Here is a 13,979-nt window from a genome sequence, read left to right on the forward strand (position 1 = left end):
ATATTTTGTCTCGGGATTTTGATGCAGAATGGTGGAGAATCGGTCCAGAAATCGTTTGAGGTACTCCGCTTGAGAATCGGATGGGAATTTAGAAAGATATAGCCATCACTGTGGCCCCCTATAGGGGAAAATCGCATTTTCAAGGGACCCCTCATGAAAAATGGACCAAAAATCTAAAAAATATTTTCTCTCAGGATTTTGATGCAGAATGGTGGAAAATCGGTCCAGAAATCGTTTAAGGTACTCCGCTTGAGAATCGGATCAGAATTGGGAAAGATATAGCCATCACTGTGGCCCCTATAGGGGAAAATCGCATTTTCAAGGGAACCCTCATGAAAAATGGACAAAAAATCGAAAAAATATTTTGTCTCGGGATTTTGATGCAGAATGGTGGAGAATCGGTCCAGAAATCGATTAAGGTACTCCGCTTGAGAATCGGATGGGAATTTAGAAAGATATAGCCATCACTGTGGCCCCCTATAGGGGAAAATCGCTTTTTCAAGGGACCCCTCATGAAAAATGGACCAAAAATCTAAAAAATATTTTGTCTCAGGATTTTGATGCAGAATGGTGGAGAATCGGTCCAGAAATCGTTTAAGGTACTCCGCTTGAGAATCGGATCAGAATTGGGAAAGATATAGCCATCACTGTGGCCCCTATAGAAGAAAATCGCATTTTCAAGGGACCCCTCATGAAAAATGGACAAAAAATCGAAAAAATATTTTGTCTCAGGATTTTCATGCAGAATGGTGGAGAATCGATCTAGAAAACGTTTAAGGTACTCCGCTTGAGAATCGGATCAGAATTGGGAAAGATATAGCCATCACTGTGGCCCCTATAGAAGAAAATCGCATTTTCAAGGGACCCCTCATGAAAAATGGACAAAAATTCTAAAAAATATTTTGTCTCAGGATTTTGATGCAGAATGGTGGAGAATCGATCTAGAAAACGTTTAAGGTACTCCGCTTGAGGATCGGATGAGAATTGGGAAAGATATAGCCATCACTGTGGACCCTATAGGGGAAAACCCCATTTTCAAGGGAACCCTCATGAAAAATGGACAAAAAATCGAAAAAATATTTTGTCTCGGGATTTTGATGCAGAATGGTGGAGAATCGGTCCAGAAATCGTTTAAGGTACTCCGCTTGAGAATCGGATGGGAATTTAGAAAGATATAGCCATCACTGTGGCCCCCTATAGGGGAAAATCGCTTTTTCAAGGGACCCCTCATGAAAAATGGACCAAAAATCTAAAAAATATTTTGTCTCAGGATTTTGATGCAGAATGGTGGAGAATCGGTCCAGAAATCGTTTAAGGTACTCCGCTTGAGAATCGGATCAGAATTGGGAAAGATATAGCCATCACTGTGGCCCCTATAGAAGAAAATCGCATTTTCAAGGGACCCCTCATGAAAAATGGACAAAAAATCGAAAAAATATTTTGTCTCAGGATTTTCATGCAGAATGGTGGAGAATCGATCTAGAAAACGTTTAAGGTACTCCGCTTGAGAATCGGATCAGAATTGGGAAAGATATAGCCATCACTGTGGCCCCTATAGAAGAAAATCGCATTTTCAAGGGACCCCTCATGAAAAATGGACAAAAATTCTAAAAAATATTTTGTCTCAGGATTTTGATGCAGAATGGTGGAGAATCGATCTAGAAAACGTTTAAGGTACTCCGCTTGAGGATCGGATGAGAATTGGGAAAGATATAGCCATCACTGTGGACCCTATAGGGGAAAACCCCATTTTCAAGGGATCCCATCATGAAAAATGGACGAAAAATCTAAAAAATATTTTGTCTCAGGATTTTCATGCAGAATTGTGGAGAATCGGTCCAGAAATCGTTTAAGGTACTCCGCTTGAGAATCGGATCAGAATTGGGAAAGATATAGCCATCACTGTGGCCCCTATAGAAGAAAATCGCATTTTCAAGGGACCCCTCATGAAAAATGGACAAAAATCGAAAAAATATTTTGTCTCAGGATTTTCATGCAGAATGGTGGAGAATCGATCTAGAAAACGTTTAAGGTACTCCGCTTGAGGATCGGATGAGAATTGGGAAAGATATAGCCATCACTGTGGACCCTATAGGGGAAAACCCCATTTTCAAGGGATCCCATCATGAAAAATGGACGAAAAATCTAAAATATATTTTGTCTCAGGATTTTCGTGCAGAATGGTGGAGAATCGGTCCAGAAATCGTTTAAGGTACTCCGCTTGAGAATCGGATCAGAATTGGGAAAGATATAGCCATAACTGTGGCCCCTATAGGGGAAAATCGCATTTTCAAGGGACCCCTCATGAAAAATGGACAAAAAATCGAAAAAATATTTTGTCTCAGGATTTTGATGCAGAATGGTAAAGAATCGATCTAGAAATCGTTTAAGGTACTCCGTTTGAGAATCGGATCAGAATTGGGAAAGATATAGCCATCACTGTGGCCCCTATAGGGGAAAATCGCATTTTCAAGGGATCCCATCACCAAAATGGACAAAAAATCTAAAAATATTTTGTCTCATGATTTTGATGCAGAATGGTGGAGAATCAATCCAGAAATAGTTTAAGGTACTCCGCTTGAGAATCGGATCAGAATTGGGAAAGATATAGCCATCACTGTGGCCCCTATAGGGGAAAATCGCATTTTCAAGGGACCCCTCATGAAAAATGGACGAAAAATCTAAAAAATATTTTGTCTTAGGATTTTGATGCAGAATGGTGGGGAATCGGTCCAGAAATCGTTTAAGGTACTCCGCTTGAGAATCGGATCAGAATTGGGAAAGATATAGCCATCACTGTGGCCCCTATAGGGGAAAATCGCATATTCAAGGGATCCCATCACCAAAATGGACAAAAAATCTAAAAAATATTTTGTCTCATGATTTTGATGCAGAATGGTGGAGAATCGATCTAAAAAACGTTTAAGGTACTCCGCTTGAGAATCGGATCAGAATTGGGAAAGATATATCCATCACTGTGGACCCTATAGGGAAAAACCCCAGAATGGAAGTAAAAATTTAATAGCCCAACAAAATGGTAGCCAATTAATTGTGAAAGGTAACATGTATATAAAAATCATCTATTTAAGATTAGACAACAAAAACAGATTTTTTCTTTCAGGTATTATCTCAATATTTCAAAAGAAATTTGTTTATAAGCAAAGCATAAATTAGAAAAACCGGGTTATTTTTAAAGAACCCATAAATTAAAAAATTGTGTCTTACCTAATGAGCAATAATGAATGACATTCAATCAACGAATTCAAATCAGATATTACTCTTCTGAAAGGAAAGCAAATATAAGCAAGTCATATTCTTGTAGTAAAAATAAAATAAATGATTTATTTTCTAAAAACATATATAATTTAGTGGAATTCCCTTAAAACCAAATATATGCCATACTTGGTTCATATCAACATAAATTTTGGGGTGATTGCGTTGCCACCTAAAGCGCAATCGGTTATTATTTACGATCGAAACAATATTTATGGCTTATCATAATCATATTCCGCTTTTGGAAAATCTGTCAATACCTGGGCTAGGTTTGGCTCTGGATTTGCCTTTGGTTTGGTTATATAATCATGGGCCGTGCTTTCAAATCGGCCAAGAAGTTATTGCCCCTCAATCGATGGCAGTCACGACACTGCTGACCAACTAAATCGGATTGGGTTGCCTCACCCGAGCCTCAACGCCAGCCCATCGAACCACCAGCCCACAGAGACCCATGAAAGTGAAGAAAAGCAAGTGCAAGTCTTTGATTGAAGAGCCCGCTCAATTTCCCTATAAATATTAATGGATTCGGACAATGGAGAGACATTGAACGTCGAGCCAACAGGTCGAGCACATCGATCGCGAGGCTAATCCTCTTCAGAAACCAAAGACAATCCCCCTTCAAGCAAGATGTGGCAACTGACCTGGGTGAGTTCAAGGAAGTCGAAAGGTTTGGAATTCAATGGAACTAAAATTTAATTTTTAACAGGCCTGCGCCTTCGCTTTTCTTCTGGTGGGCAGTGGGGCTAAGCCCCACTCGCACCTTTTCAACCACCACTATGACCACTTCGATGGACATCATCATCTGAACCACCTGGAGTCCCTGCACGCTCTTCCGCACCACTTGGATTATGCTGTGCAGGAGGCGGTTCTTCCACCACCAGCCCCTTTGTTGCCTGGAGTGGCTCCGGCTCCTGCTTTTGCGCCAGCCCCACCACCAGTTTATGGTCCTCCACCACTAACAGCTCTTCCTGCTCCTGCACCTGCTCCTGTTTTTGCTCCAGCCCTGGGTCCTGCATTTGCTCCAGCTACTACTCCAGTTTTTGCTCCAGCTCCTGCTCCTGTCTTTGCTCCAGCTCCTACTCCTGTCTTTGCTCCGGCACCGCCTGCTCTGGCCCCAGCATTTGCTCCTCTGCCGGCTCCAATTCCAGCACCACTTCTGCCCAGTCCTGCGCTTCTCCCAGCTCCTGCACCACTGCTCCCAGCACCAGCACCACTACTTCCAGCTCCTGCCCCACTTCTGCCGGAGCTGCACCTGCCCACGGTAACACACCAAGTGCTGCCACCAGTTCTGGAGGCCGTGCCCTTTGCCCCCACCTACCGAGCCATCCCAGGACCCAAGACCACCACCACCAAAGTCTCCGTAGGCTACCTCTTTCCCAAGGTGCTGGCCAAGCCCCATCTCCACCTGAAGGCGCTGCCCCTGAAGTTGAAGGCCCATCACCACCCGCTGCTGGGAATATTCTAAGATGATCCACGAACCTTACCAAAGAATCATCAAAGTCATGTAGAAAATGTAAAATAATCCAGTAATTATAAATAGAAACTATTTATCGAATAATTATAGAAAAGCGAAACAAAGTACGAAAATAATGTTTATTATTAATTCAAAAGATAAGGGGATTTTGGAAGACTTTTCCGTAATAGACTTAAAAAATAATGGAATGACAATGACGTAGATATGATCAAATCTTGGCTGCAACATAAAATTAGCCAAAAGAAACATAACTGATATCTGATTCAGTCTCTCATTACGAACCAGACGCGTCGTAATGCCGCCAAATGGGGTCTCAGCTATTCGGCAAACACTTGTAAGAGTAGTACCAGCACACACATACCAAACCCGCAAATATCGGGCTAACACACACACGCTGGCCAGACGCTGAAATGTTGTTAGTGAATTTCCAACTGCACGCAACAAGAAATCAAATCAGAAATTCCAGACACAGGCCCGGCCCAAACACGCGACAATTGTTGCAACAAAAACAAAATACAAAACGAGAAAAGAAAAAAAAGTTAACAAAACTGAAACATGGCCCAAAGAGTGGTATTTCAATTAAATGATTTAACCAGGCGTCGGGCGGGCTATCACGTATTTTGGGCAAATAATTACGAACTCATCAGCCCAACCACCCACTACCAAATCGCTTTGGCCAAAAAGACAAAAACAAACTGTCATAAGCTGGTCAAAACGAAATCTTGCCCAATCCCAAAAATAAAGTGGATTGGGCTAGGTTATGGTCGGGAATTGCGTGCAATTATGAAAGTTTTCGGGGGCGCTCGACGTAAGAGGCAACCAATTGATTATTAAGTACAGCGATCCACCAATAGCCTAAAATAAACCCAAAAAAAATCAACGCCCTTCATCAAGTCCGAATATAGAAAGTCTTCCAAGGTGTTTTCGTATGCCCCACCACGGATGTTCCAAGGGTTGCAGAATTATAAAAGCATTGCCCATCGGCCAGTTCGATATCACAGCTCGCTCTGCCTTCAAGCTAACCACACCCAAGATCCTAATCCTCAATCCAAGCAAGATGTTCGCCAAGATTGTGGTGAGTTTCCCAGGACGGCACCTGCCAGGAATCACTCCAGGATTATTCTAATTTTCGGAATTCATTTCTTCCAGCTCGTTGCTCTGTGCGTGGCTTCTGCCCAGGCTGGTCTCCTGCCCTTCCATGCTCCAGCTCCTCTGGCTGCCCCCCTGGCCGCTCCTCTTGCTGCTCCTCTGGCTGCCCCTCTGGCTGCTCCTGTGGCCACTGCTCCTGTCGTTGCCCCCTACGCCTCCAGCTTCAACGCCCATCGCATCAACCACGCTGTGGCCTACCCAGTGGCTCCTGCACCAGTTGCCTTCGCCGCCCCCGTTCCTGCCCCCCTGCCTGTGCCTGTAGCTGCTCCTGCCCCGGTGGCCTTTGCCGCTCCTGCCCCCGCTCCAGTGGCCTTCGCCGCCCCAGCTCCTCTGCCAGTGGCCGCTCCTGCTCCAGTTGCCTTCGCCGCTAAGGTTCCATTCGGTCTGCCCGCCTTCGCTGCTCCGGCTCTGGCTCCAGCTGCTCCCGCCGTCGCTGTGGCTGCTCCCCCTAAGGTAGCCTTCGCCGCCCCAGCTCCAGTGGCTGCTCCCTTGGCCGCTCCTCTGGGATTCGCCCCTGCCCCGGCGCCAGTTGCTTTCGCTGCCCCCGCCAAGTTCGGATTTGCGCCTTTCGCCGCTCCTCTGGCTGCTCCCGCCCCTCTGGCTGTTGCTCCCAAGTTCGCCCCCGCCCCCTACTTCTTCTAAGGAATTAGCCCAAGGATCACCCACCATCAGCACCCTTTCATCCGTCCTATTAGCTTGTAGGCTTAGTCCCAATTATCATCCCTAGAGAGCACAATGTTTGGTGAATAAACAATGAATTTTTAAATTTAATTAAAGGCTTTTAATTTTTAAAGATGTGGGAAGAATCAATTTAATATTTATTCTTAAAACTAGAACCTTTTGTTCTTCACATGACCAATCCTCTGGAAAAGGGGAACATGCTCGTAGGGAGTATGGGAGATGGGCACAGAATCGTAGGTGACATGGGCGATTTTGGTGAGGGGTGCCACTATGGTGTAACCCGGATGTTGTGCCAGCTCCTCTGGTGTGGCAGCCACCGGCAGAGGATGGTGGTAGATCACAGGCTGATGGTAGATAACCGTGGCAGCAAGGCTCACACCCATCATGAGGGCAAATATAATGAAAACCTTTAAAATAGATTATAGACTGCAGTTAAGTGGAATCTAGGGGAGTGTATTTCCTAGTCTACCTTGAACATTCTCTGGTGCTATTCTGGATCTGATTGAACTTGGACTAAGCCGCGGCCAGTCGAAGGCCAATCAATTTATAGGCTCATCCGGACACTTAGCAACCGGTTGACACTCCCCCGATGCCCAGGTGCATTTCCACGGCTACTGGGAACCAGTTGCAGCATCTCCGCCATGGATCTCCCACTACCCACTGTCTCGGCCCTGTCGTGGTCCCCTTTGCGGAGAAACCCGTTTTCAAGTTCAAGTTTAAAGCGTCGTCGGCGTCGCTGAAGATTGTCGCAGAGGAGTCACTGACTCTTTTGTGCACTTAATTATGGCTTAATGTTGTTGTTTTCATTTTACATTTCTCTGTTTTTATTTATTTTTTGGCTTTTTATGGGTTGTGAGTTAGTTGGTCGCTTGGCTCTCGGTCGCTGGCTTTGTTTCCCCGTTTTTATTGTCTTTGAAACTCTTAATCACTTGAATCGTTATGCAATCTTGGCATTTTCGTGCTATTTTTATGAAGCTCGTCTTATTGGAGGTGTTAAGAATTGATTAGTTTGGCTTTTGTGTGTTTACAAACGCGGCGTGTTGATTATTTTAGGGCATACCCTTGATCGATGGTAAATGGGGACTTTAGATAAGCCAATTAAAGCCAACTAAACCAGTTTGGAGAGCCACTCAGAGCTTGACTTTTTCAAAAGTCTAGTCCTCTCTGGCACGTTGACCCCTTTTAGAAAAAAAGCCGTTCTGAGTCAAAACATGTGACTCCAAAAGGCCACCCACTAGATCGCAGCTGCCCACAGGCCATAGACTCGAAAACTGGAACTATTGTAAACTGGTAAATGCCAAACTCGATTGCAGATTATACAATGAAGGCCCAAAAGGCAAAGCCGCAGCCGCAGCCACAGCCCAAACAGGTGTCAGTCTTTGGCTTAATTTCCAGCAACCACTAAGGATGCCTTTGTGGCAAGCTGCTTAAGTAACTTGGCCAGATCGACAATGTTGCACTGCTCATTAGATCATCGATGTCCATTTCGGGGATGTAATTCACTGCACTCGGGATTGATATAAAAGAGCCGGCTCCGCAGAAGTGACAGCAACACAATTAAATCGGCTTGGAAAGTGACAGCAGGAAACCACAAACAGCAGAATGTTTCAAAAAGTAAGTCACGACTTCTAAGGATTTTCAAAGAATGAGGAAAAAGGATACTCTAATGAATATACTTACAAAAATTAACATATACATCTCCCTTTCAGTTAACAGTGATGACCCTCCTCTGCCTGGCTGTCTGCTGCCTCGCAGCTCCTGCCCCTGAACCAGCTCCAGAACCCGCTCCTGCTCCAGCTCCCTCCCCCAGCATTGGCCTGGGCTTGGGCCTAGGACATGGCTATGGATACGGTGGAATTGGCCTTGGCTTGGGACTGGGACTGGGTGGCCACTATGGAGGTTACCACGGATTGGGCCTGGGTCTGGGCTACCACGCTCCCATCATTTCCAAGACCATCATTGGCAAGAGCTATCTGGGCGGCTATGGCTATGGACTGGGTCACGGCTACCTCGGCGGCTATGGACACGGTCTCTACGGACATGGTCTGGGCTACGGTCTGGGCTATGGCTATGGACACGGCTGGTAGATAAGCAATGTCATCCAGTCCAGTGGAGTCAAGGCGAGCGTGCAGCATGTGAGAGTTTTCAGTGAAGAACATTAAAAAATCTACGATAGCCTTAATCAGTCAATCACTCAGCAAGTCAATAAATCAATAAAGCCAAAAAACACTGAACAAAATCTGTAGTCATTAAAGGTTTAGAGTTGATCTTTGAAACAGAAATTATGAGAATATATATTAAGAAGCTTAAGCCTTGTAACCCGCTCAATAAAAGCTCGTTGTTTCAAATTCAAACGATATGTATTTTAATCTCAAACTCACTTTCTAGAAATGGGGTTTTCTTTTGTACAAATTTCTCCACTTCTTCTCTGCCTCACTCTTCCTCCCTCTCTCCGTCTCACGTTCTTCTCTCCACTCTTCTCCGATCCACACGAAACGAAAGCGATGCAGGAAATATCGATGAGGGGATTACCATCCATGGGCCAGGCCCAGGGCAGGAGCAGCCAGGGCGGGACTAACAAGGGACTTGTAGCCCAAGCCCAGAGGGGCAGCCAGGGGAGCAGCCAGAGGAGCGTGGGCCAGGCCGAGGGGAGCATGGGCGTAGCTCAGAGGGGCATGGGCCAGGGACGGCGAGAGGATCCTGGGTCCCAATCCGTAGGTGGAAATGGCCGGAGCAGCCAGGGGAGCGTGAGCCAGGGTGGGGGAGAGGATCCTGGGAGCTAGTCCGTAGGAAGCGATGGAAGGACCGGCCAGGGCGTGTCCGTAGGAAATGGCCGGAGCGGCGGCCAGAGGCAGAGGGCCTCCCAATCCTCCCAGGTATCCTGGAGCGGCGGCAGCGCTGGCCAGGCAGAAAGCGGCGAACACGAACTGGAGACGAACAAAATATCCAAATAGTCAATCAAGGACCTTCGAAGGACCCTTAGAACCACTTACGTATTTGAACATTTTGAGTTTCGTTGATCTCGTTACAAGAACACAAAGCTGAATAATGCCGCTGTCTGGGGCACAAATGCTTTTATAGCCCAAAGACCTGGCCAAAATGTTGCACGAGAACGGATCCAAGCTGGAGGCCCGATATCAGGCCCAGAGACTTGGCCAAATGCACTTTTACTTTTGTTCGCCGGAGAGGCCAAAACCAAATCAGAGGCCCAGAGAGCAACATGCAAAGCTGCCCGGTCGGGTATCGAGATGGAAATCGCAACCTGGACTCGCCAGAGAACCGCCTTGCCCCGCCCCAGACAACGCGGATGTATGCTTGGGTTCAGACTAGGCGAAATACTCTTTCCAGGGGGGTTCGACAATTTAAAGAGGTTTAAATCAATGTTATCCTTCAGATACTTCTATAAACTATAGTTTTAGATATTAAATTATATAATTTTTTAAGCAAAATACTCCCACCGGTAGCCTACTTATAGCAAGAGTATTTCAACGTCAATCCCAACATCATAGTTACAATTTTGATTTTGAATAATTTCTGATAAATTTGCTATTCGTCTATTTACAAAGCCTGAGCCGGAGACAAGGTGTGTGTGAGAAAAATTTAAATTGCATTTTGTTTGTTGCCATTTTTGGGTTCTTTTAGTTTCGTGCGCAGTTCGGCTAACAAGTTTTTTCCGCCCAGCAATTGAAATCATTTAAATAAGTTGCCTCGAATGCGTGCTGGTAGAAATTTTCACAGCCAATGCTCATAAGCATTCAGAGCTTAGGTCTTAATTACAAAATAGGGGCCGCCCCAGATGTTGGGCGTGGCACTCACACACCTGTGCGTAAGAGCCGGTGCAATAAACCGGACCCAACCGTAGTATCGTAATATGTGGGGCAACTCAGCACTCGGACTTAGAACAATAACCGATCGATGGGGCCAGGGACGTGGGCAAGGTCGTTCGTGGCAGTGTGAGGGGGGTCGTTGGGGCACACTACGCCTCTGGCAGAGGTAGCTGGCAAGTGTTTTTTCTAAGACCGTGCACCCATAACTCATATCACAGCCCAGTCACAATGCCGAGGGAGCTTTTGGGGCTGCCAGTTAATTGCCAGCGACCCACTCTATGAATAATTTTAGACAGCGGCCTTTTACGCAAGCCCAGAGCACTTAACACTTTCAGGGGTAGGCACTGCAGAGGGGAAGGAGCAGGGGCTGCCCCAGCACTTGTTGGAGTCTCCGCCCTGCAGGCTAGAGTCCCCACCCATAAGTGCATGCGTGGAGTTAACCCTATAGGGATTTAAGAAGAAATATCAAGACTTTTAAGGTTTTTAGGAGTTTATGCTTTCTATATAAATATAATCTATTTTTATTTTTTAATTTAAAAAATGATAAGTATTTAAGTCTGCCTTTAAAACACAGATATCACCCAAGGGTTAACGATTACATCCAAGACCTCGTCCAGAAAAGCCTGCGGGCAAATGGAAAGGCAACAAGCTGGTGACAATAACAGGAGGCAAGAGGCATGGGGCAAGGCGATGCCTAGTAAGCCAGAGGCGAGGTACTAGGCACTCGCATGCGTAACTCACAGGAGATTTGCATACGCCGTGTGGGCGCCTGGTACTGGGCAAGTCGAAGCGAAGTTCTCCGACCAATTCGACCGATTCGGCGGGCTGTAAATCAAACTTGCCAAGCATTTCAATTAAGAGCCTCCCGAGATCCGGCTCGGCGGCCGCCGAGTACTATCTACACAGTGCGAAAAATTGCTGGCAATTAATTTGGTGGCACTTGTGCAACGCAGCGATTAAATCAAAATGCAATTTATTTGGCACCCAACTTGAAACTCGAGCGCTCTGGGATCGGGTTTTTTATTGATGTCTCCGCAAATTGATCGCAGCAAGTTCTGATCGTTCATATTATCGTCTCAATGCTCCCGAGTCCCCAGTCCGACAGTGTTCAGTTGTCAATTAGACAAGATTGTTGTAATCGCATGGGCAGTCAGTTATCAGCGGGAGGTAATTATATAGGCATACGCAGTGAGTCCATGTAGGCCTAGAACTAACCATGTTTAGATTAGCATGTATGCTAAAAAGTATCTCAAAGGATGGCAATTAAAACGGTCTAGTGATTGCCAAATACTCTTTTTTGAGCTTACTTTTGATCTTTTCTATTATGATATTGAAACCTTCTTATCTAGTTAGTCCATAAAATATGACTCTCTTACAACCAATTACCATTTCAATAAAATCCTATTCTAGCTTGTAGACTAATTTTAACGCAATTAAGTAAATATACATTTAAGAGCTCGAAACTACCAACTACACTAAAGACACCCAATTAAGTCCAAGCCCCCTTGTTTTAAAAAAATGCACCTGATTTCCTCAGAAACTCATTTTGTTGCCTGGGAAACTGAATGGTAAAAGAAAACTTTAGAGGCTTCGGTAATTATAAGACGCCTCGTGCTCGCGAGGGGAGTGATCTTATTAAAGGGGCGTCACCATCTAGATTCTAGACAAAAGAGCAGCGTTAAAATTTTAATTTAATTTCCCGACAAGTAAATTAGCCCGAAGAACTACACAAACACTTGCAGGTGGGCGTCGGGGGGCTTTTCCAACAGGACGGGGCGTGACAAAAGACTCGATTTAATTTGCAGAAACTTAGTCTTTGTTAAATGTCGGTTTCTTGATTTGATTTTCGTACTCTTGCCGCCGCGGTTTCACGTGGCGTATGATTAATGCCAAAGTTGGCAACCGGTGAGGCGAGGTGGGCTGATTGAGGCGTGGCCTGACTTCGTTTATTGATTGTTTGTGATTAAGAAAATGCAATTTCAGCGGCGCCTTTTAATGGCGCGCAATAGCTGCACTGGCCAGCAAGCATCGACCTCTGGCCCGGGACACGCAGTTTCCAATTAAAATGATAAACACTGCCGCGAGCTGGCCACACAGGGCCGGCCAAAAGGGGGGCTAGGTCAACCTCGAGAAGGAGGCCTGAACCGGGGCGTCGATGCGCCGGGTACTGTGTAAACAAAGCTCAAGGATTACGCCGCGGAACGTGGCAAAATGTCGATGAACCGGAATAAACACAACCTCAGAAGTGGGCTGAGGATACTCTCTCGACCAGGTCCAAAGAATTGTGGGATATAAAGGAAACTATTTTGAATATGTTTCTATTTAAGGCTCTTTTCAAACTCCTTTTTTAAAGCTAAGCCCTTTCAAATAAATTTAAAAATCTAAACTCCAAAGGCACTTTTCCATCCTCATTCTTAGATCGTAAGTACCCCCTTATAGAATAACCCGAAACGGAAAAAACGAATCTATAGTTTCTTTTCTCAGTTTGTCAGTGCGTGGGCCTGATGCATTGCGTTTTTATTTGTCTTTCTATCTTTCGCCTCGGGTCGTGTATCTGAATCTGTGACTGGGACACACGTGCGGCATCTTGGCAGGATATGGACCTCGCTCCTTACTTCTTCAGGACAGCTGCAACGGGGGCCACGGGGGCAGCGGCATAGACGGCAGGGTAGGCGGCGCTGTGGGCCACGCTGTGGGCACTGTAGCTGCTGGCATAGGGCGCCACATAGGGGGCGTATCCGGCGGTGTAGGCGACGGGAGCGGCACTGTAGGCCAGCGGGCTGGAGTAGGCCAGAGGAGCGTTGTAGGCCAAGAGGCCGGGAGTGGCGCTAACGGCGGCGAACAGGGCGCAAAGGACAACGGCGAACTGGAAGGATTATGCGACTCTTTAGGAACTGTTTTTGGATTACTCCACTTTCTTAAGGAATACTCACGAATTTCATCATTTTGCTTGGTTGGGTTGTGTTGACTCTGAAGCTAGACTTCTGATTGATGCCTTTGCTTTGGTCTGCCATAGTTTATATAGTCAAACTTATAGCTATATCCTTGACAAGTTCCCCGAAGAAATAAACGCTGCAAACTAACACATTTTCATCACGTAGCTCGGCCAAATCAGGGCCAGCAATTTCGGCCTTTTTACTAGCATACTTTAAATTACTCCGATCATAGATTGTACGCATTCCTGAGGCACACAGCTCCCCCCCAAAGATTTCCGCCAGTGGCGTCAGCAGCTGCCTTCTGCGGATTGAATTATCATAATTTGCCACTGCGGCCCCCTCTTGCCACACCCGACGTGCGTGAATTGCCAACCATCTTGGCCATCTTCGGCGTCCGCCTCTGAGCTGGTTTCAATTGTCAGCCACTCGAACGCGCCGCTTTGCATTCTAATCAGAGATGCAAATAAAAATAGAAACGCTTTATCCGCCATCCGCAGCTCACAGTCCCCCGACGAAGGACGTCAGCGGATTGAACCCTTTGGCGAAGGTGAAGGCGACTCTAGTGGCGATGGAACTTGTAAACAAGGGATCAAGGGCTCTGCGAGTTCAATAAACCTGGAAACTAGTTGACCCCTTTAT

General features: G+C 45.9%; 7 protein-coding genes across 9 annotated transcripts in view; 3 read left to right on the plus strand and 4 right to left on the minus strand.

Moving 5' to 3' along the window:
* LOC108126218 (pupal cuticle protein C1B) overlaps nt 1-13,979 on the minus strand; it is a 76,523-nt gene that overhangs the window by 26,877 nt on the left and 35,667 nt on the right. The gene's annotated exons all lie outside the window — the stretch shown is intronic.
* LOC108126453 (uncharacterized) lies at nt 3,546-4,847 on the plus strand. The gene is made up of 2 exons (XM_017243066.3): nt 3,546-3,918; nt 3,980-4,847. The coding sequence occupies exons 1-2, from the start codon at nt 3,901-3,903 to the stop codon at nt 4,736-4,738; spliced, it is 777 nt and encodes a 258-aa protein (XP_017098555.2). The 5' UTR covers nt 3,546-3,900; the 3' UTR covers nt 4,739-4,847.
* Nucleotides 5,664-6,637, plus strand: LOC108126452 (cuticle protein 38). Its single transcript, XM_017243065.3, has 2 exons — nt 5,664-5,822; nt 5,897-6,637. Exons 1-2 carry the CDS (start codon nt 5,676-5,678, stop codon nt 6,536-6,538), a joined length of 789 nt encoding a protein of 262 aa, XP_017098554.2. The 5' UTR covers nt 5,664-5,675; the 3' UTR covers nt 6,539-6,637.
* LOC108126455 (uncharacterized) lies at nt 6,678-7,136 on the minus strand. The gene is made up of 2 exons (XM_017243069.3): nt 7,047-7,136; nt 6,678-6,984 (listed from the first exon to the last, which is right to left on the minus strand). Exons 1-2 carry the CDS (start codon nt 7,053-7,055, stop codon nt 6,727-6,729), a joined length of 267 nt encoding a protein of 88 aa, XP_017098558.2. The 5' UTR covers nt 7,056-7,136; the 3' UTR covers nt 6,678-6,726.
* On the plus strand, nt 8,263-8,664 carry LOC108126251 (glycine-rich protein; the record flags this gene model as incomplete). The annotated part of the gene is made up of 1 exon (XM_017242711.2): nt 8,263-8,664. A coding segment is annotated over one exon (402 nt), but the record flags the coding sequence as incomplete, so codon positions are not given.
* On the minus strand, nt 8,615-10,140 carry LOC108126245 (cuticle protein 10.6). Of its 3 annotated transcripts, XR_011442872.1 has the most exons (4): nt 10,036-10,140; nt 9,571-9,984; nt 8,959-9,504; nt 8,615-8,744 (listed from the first exon to the last, which is right to left on the minus strand). XR_011442872.1 is itself a non-coding variant. In XM_017242707.3 (2 exons), the coding sequence occupies exons 1-2, from the start codon at nt 9,580-9,582 to the stop codon at nt 9,106-9,108; spliced, it is 411 nt and encodes a 136-aa protein (XP_017098196.2). In that variant the 5' UTR covers nt 9,583-10,053; the 3' UTR covers nt 8,935-9,105. The 3 variants fall into 3 exon arrangements, 1 of the variants encoding a protein (XP_017098196.2); XR_011442871.1 differs by having other exon boundaries at nt 9,571-10,053; XM_017242707.3 differs by lacking the exon at nt 8,615-8,744 and having other exon boundaries at nt 8,935-9,504; nt 9,571-10,053.
* Nucleotides 12,906-13,401, minus strand: LOC138926426 (uncharacterized). Its single transcript, XM_070280447.1, has 2 exons — nt 13,338-13,401; nt 12,906-13,270 (listed from the first exon to the last, which is right to left on the minus strand). The coding sequence occupies exons 1-2, from the start codon at nt 13,347-13,349 to the stop codon at nt 13,016-13,018; spliced, it is 267 nt and encodes an 88-aa protein (XP_070136548.1). The 5' UTR covers nt 13,350-13,401; the 3' UTR covers nt 12,906-13,015.

Source organism: Drosophila bipectinata, chromosome 3L (genome assembly GCF_030179905.1).
Source record: "Drosophila bipectinata strain 14024-0381.07 chromosome 3L, DbipHiC1v2, whole genome shotgun sequence".
Lineage (NCBI taxonomy): Eukaryota > Metazoa > Arthropoda > Insecta > Diptera > Drosophilidae > Drosophila > Drosophila bipectinata.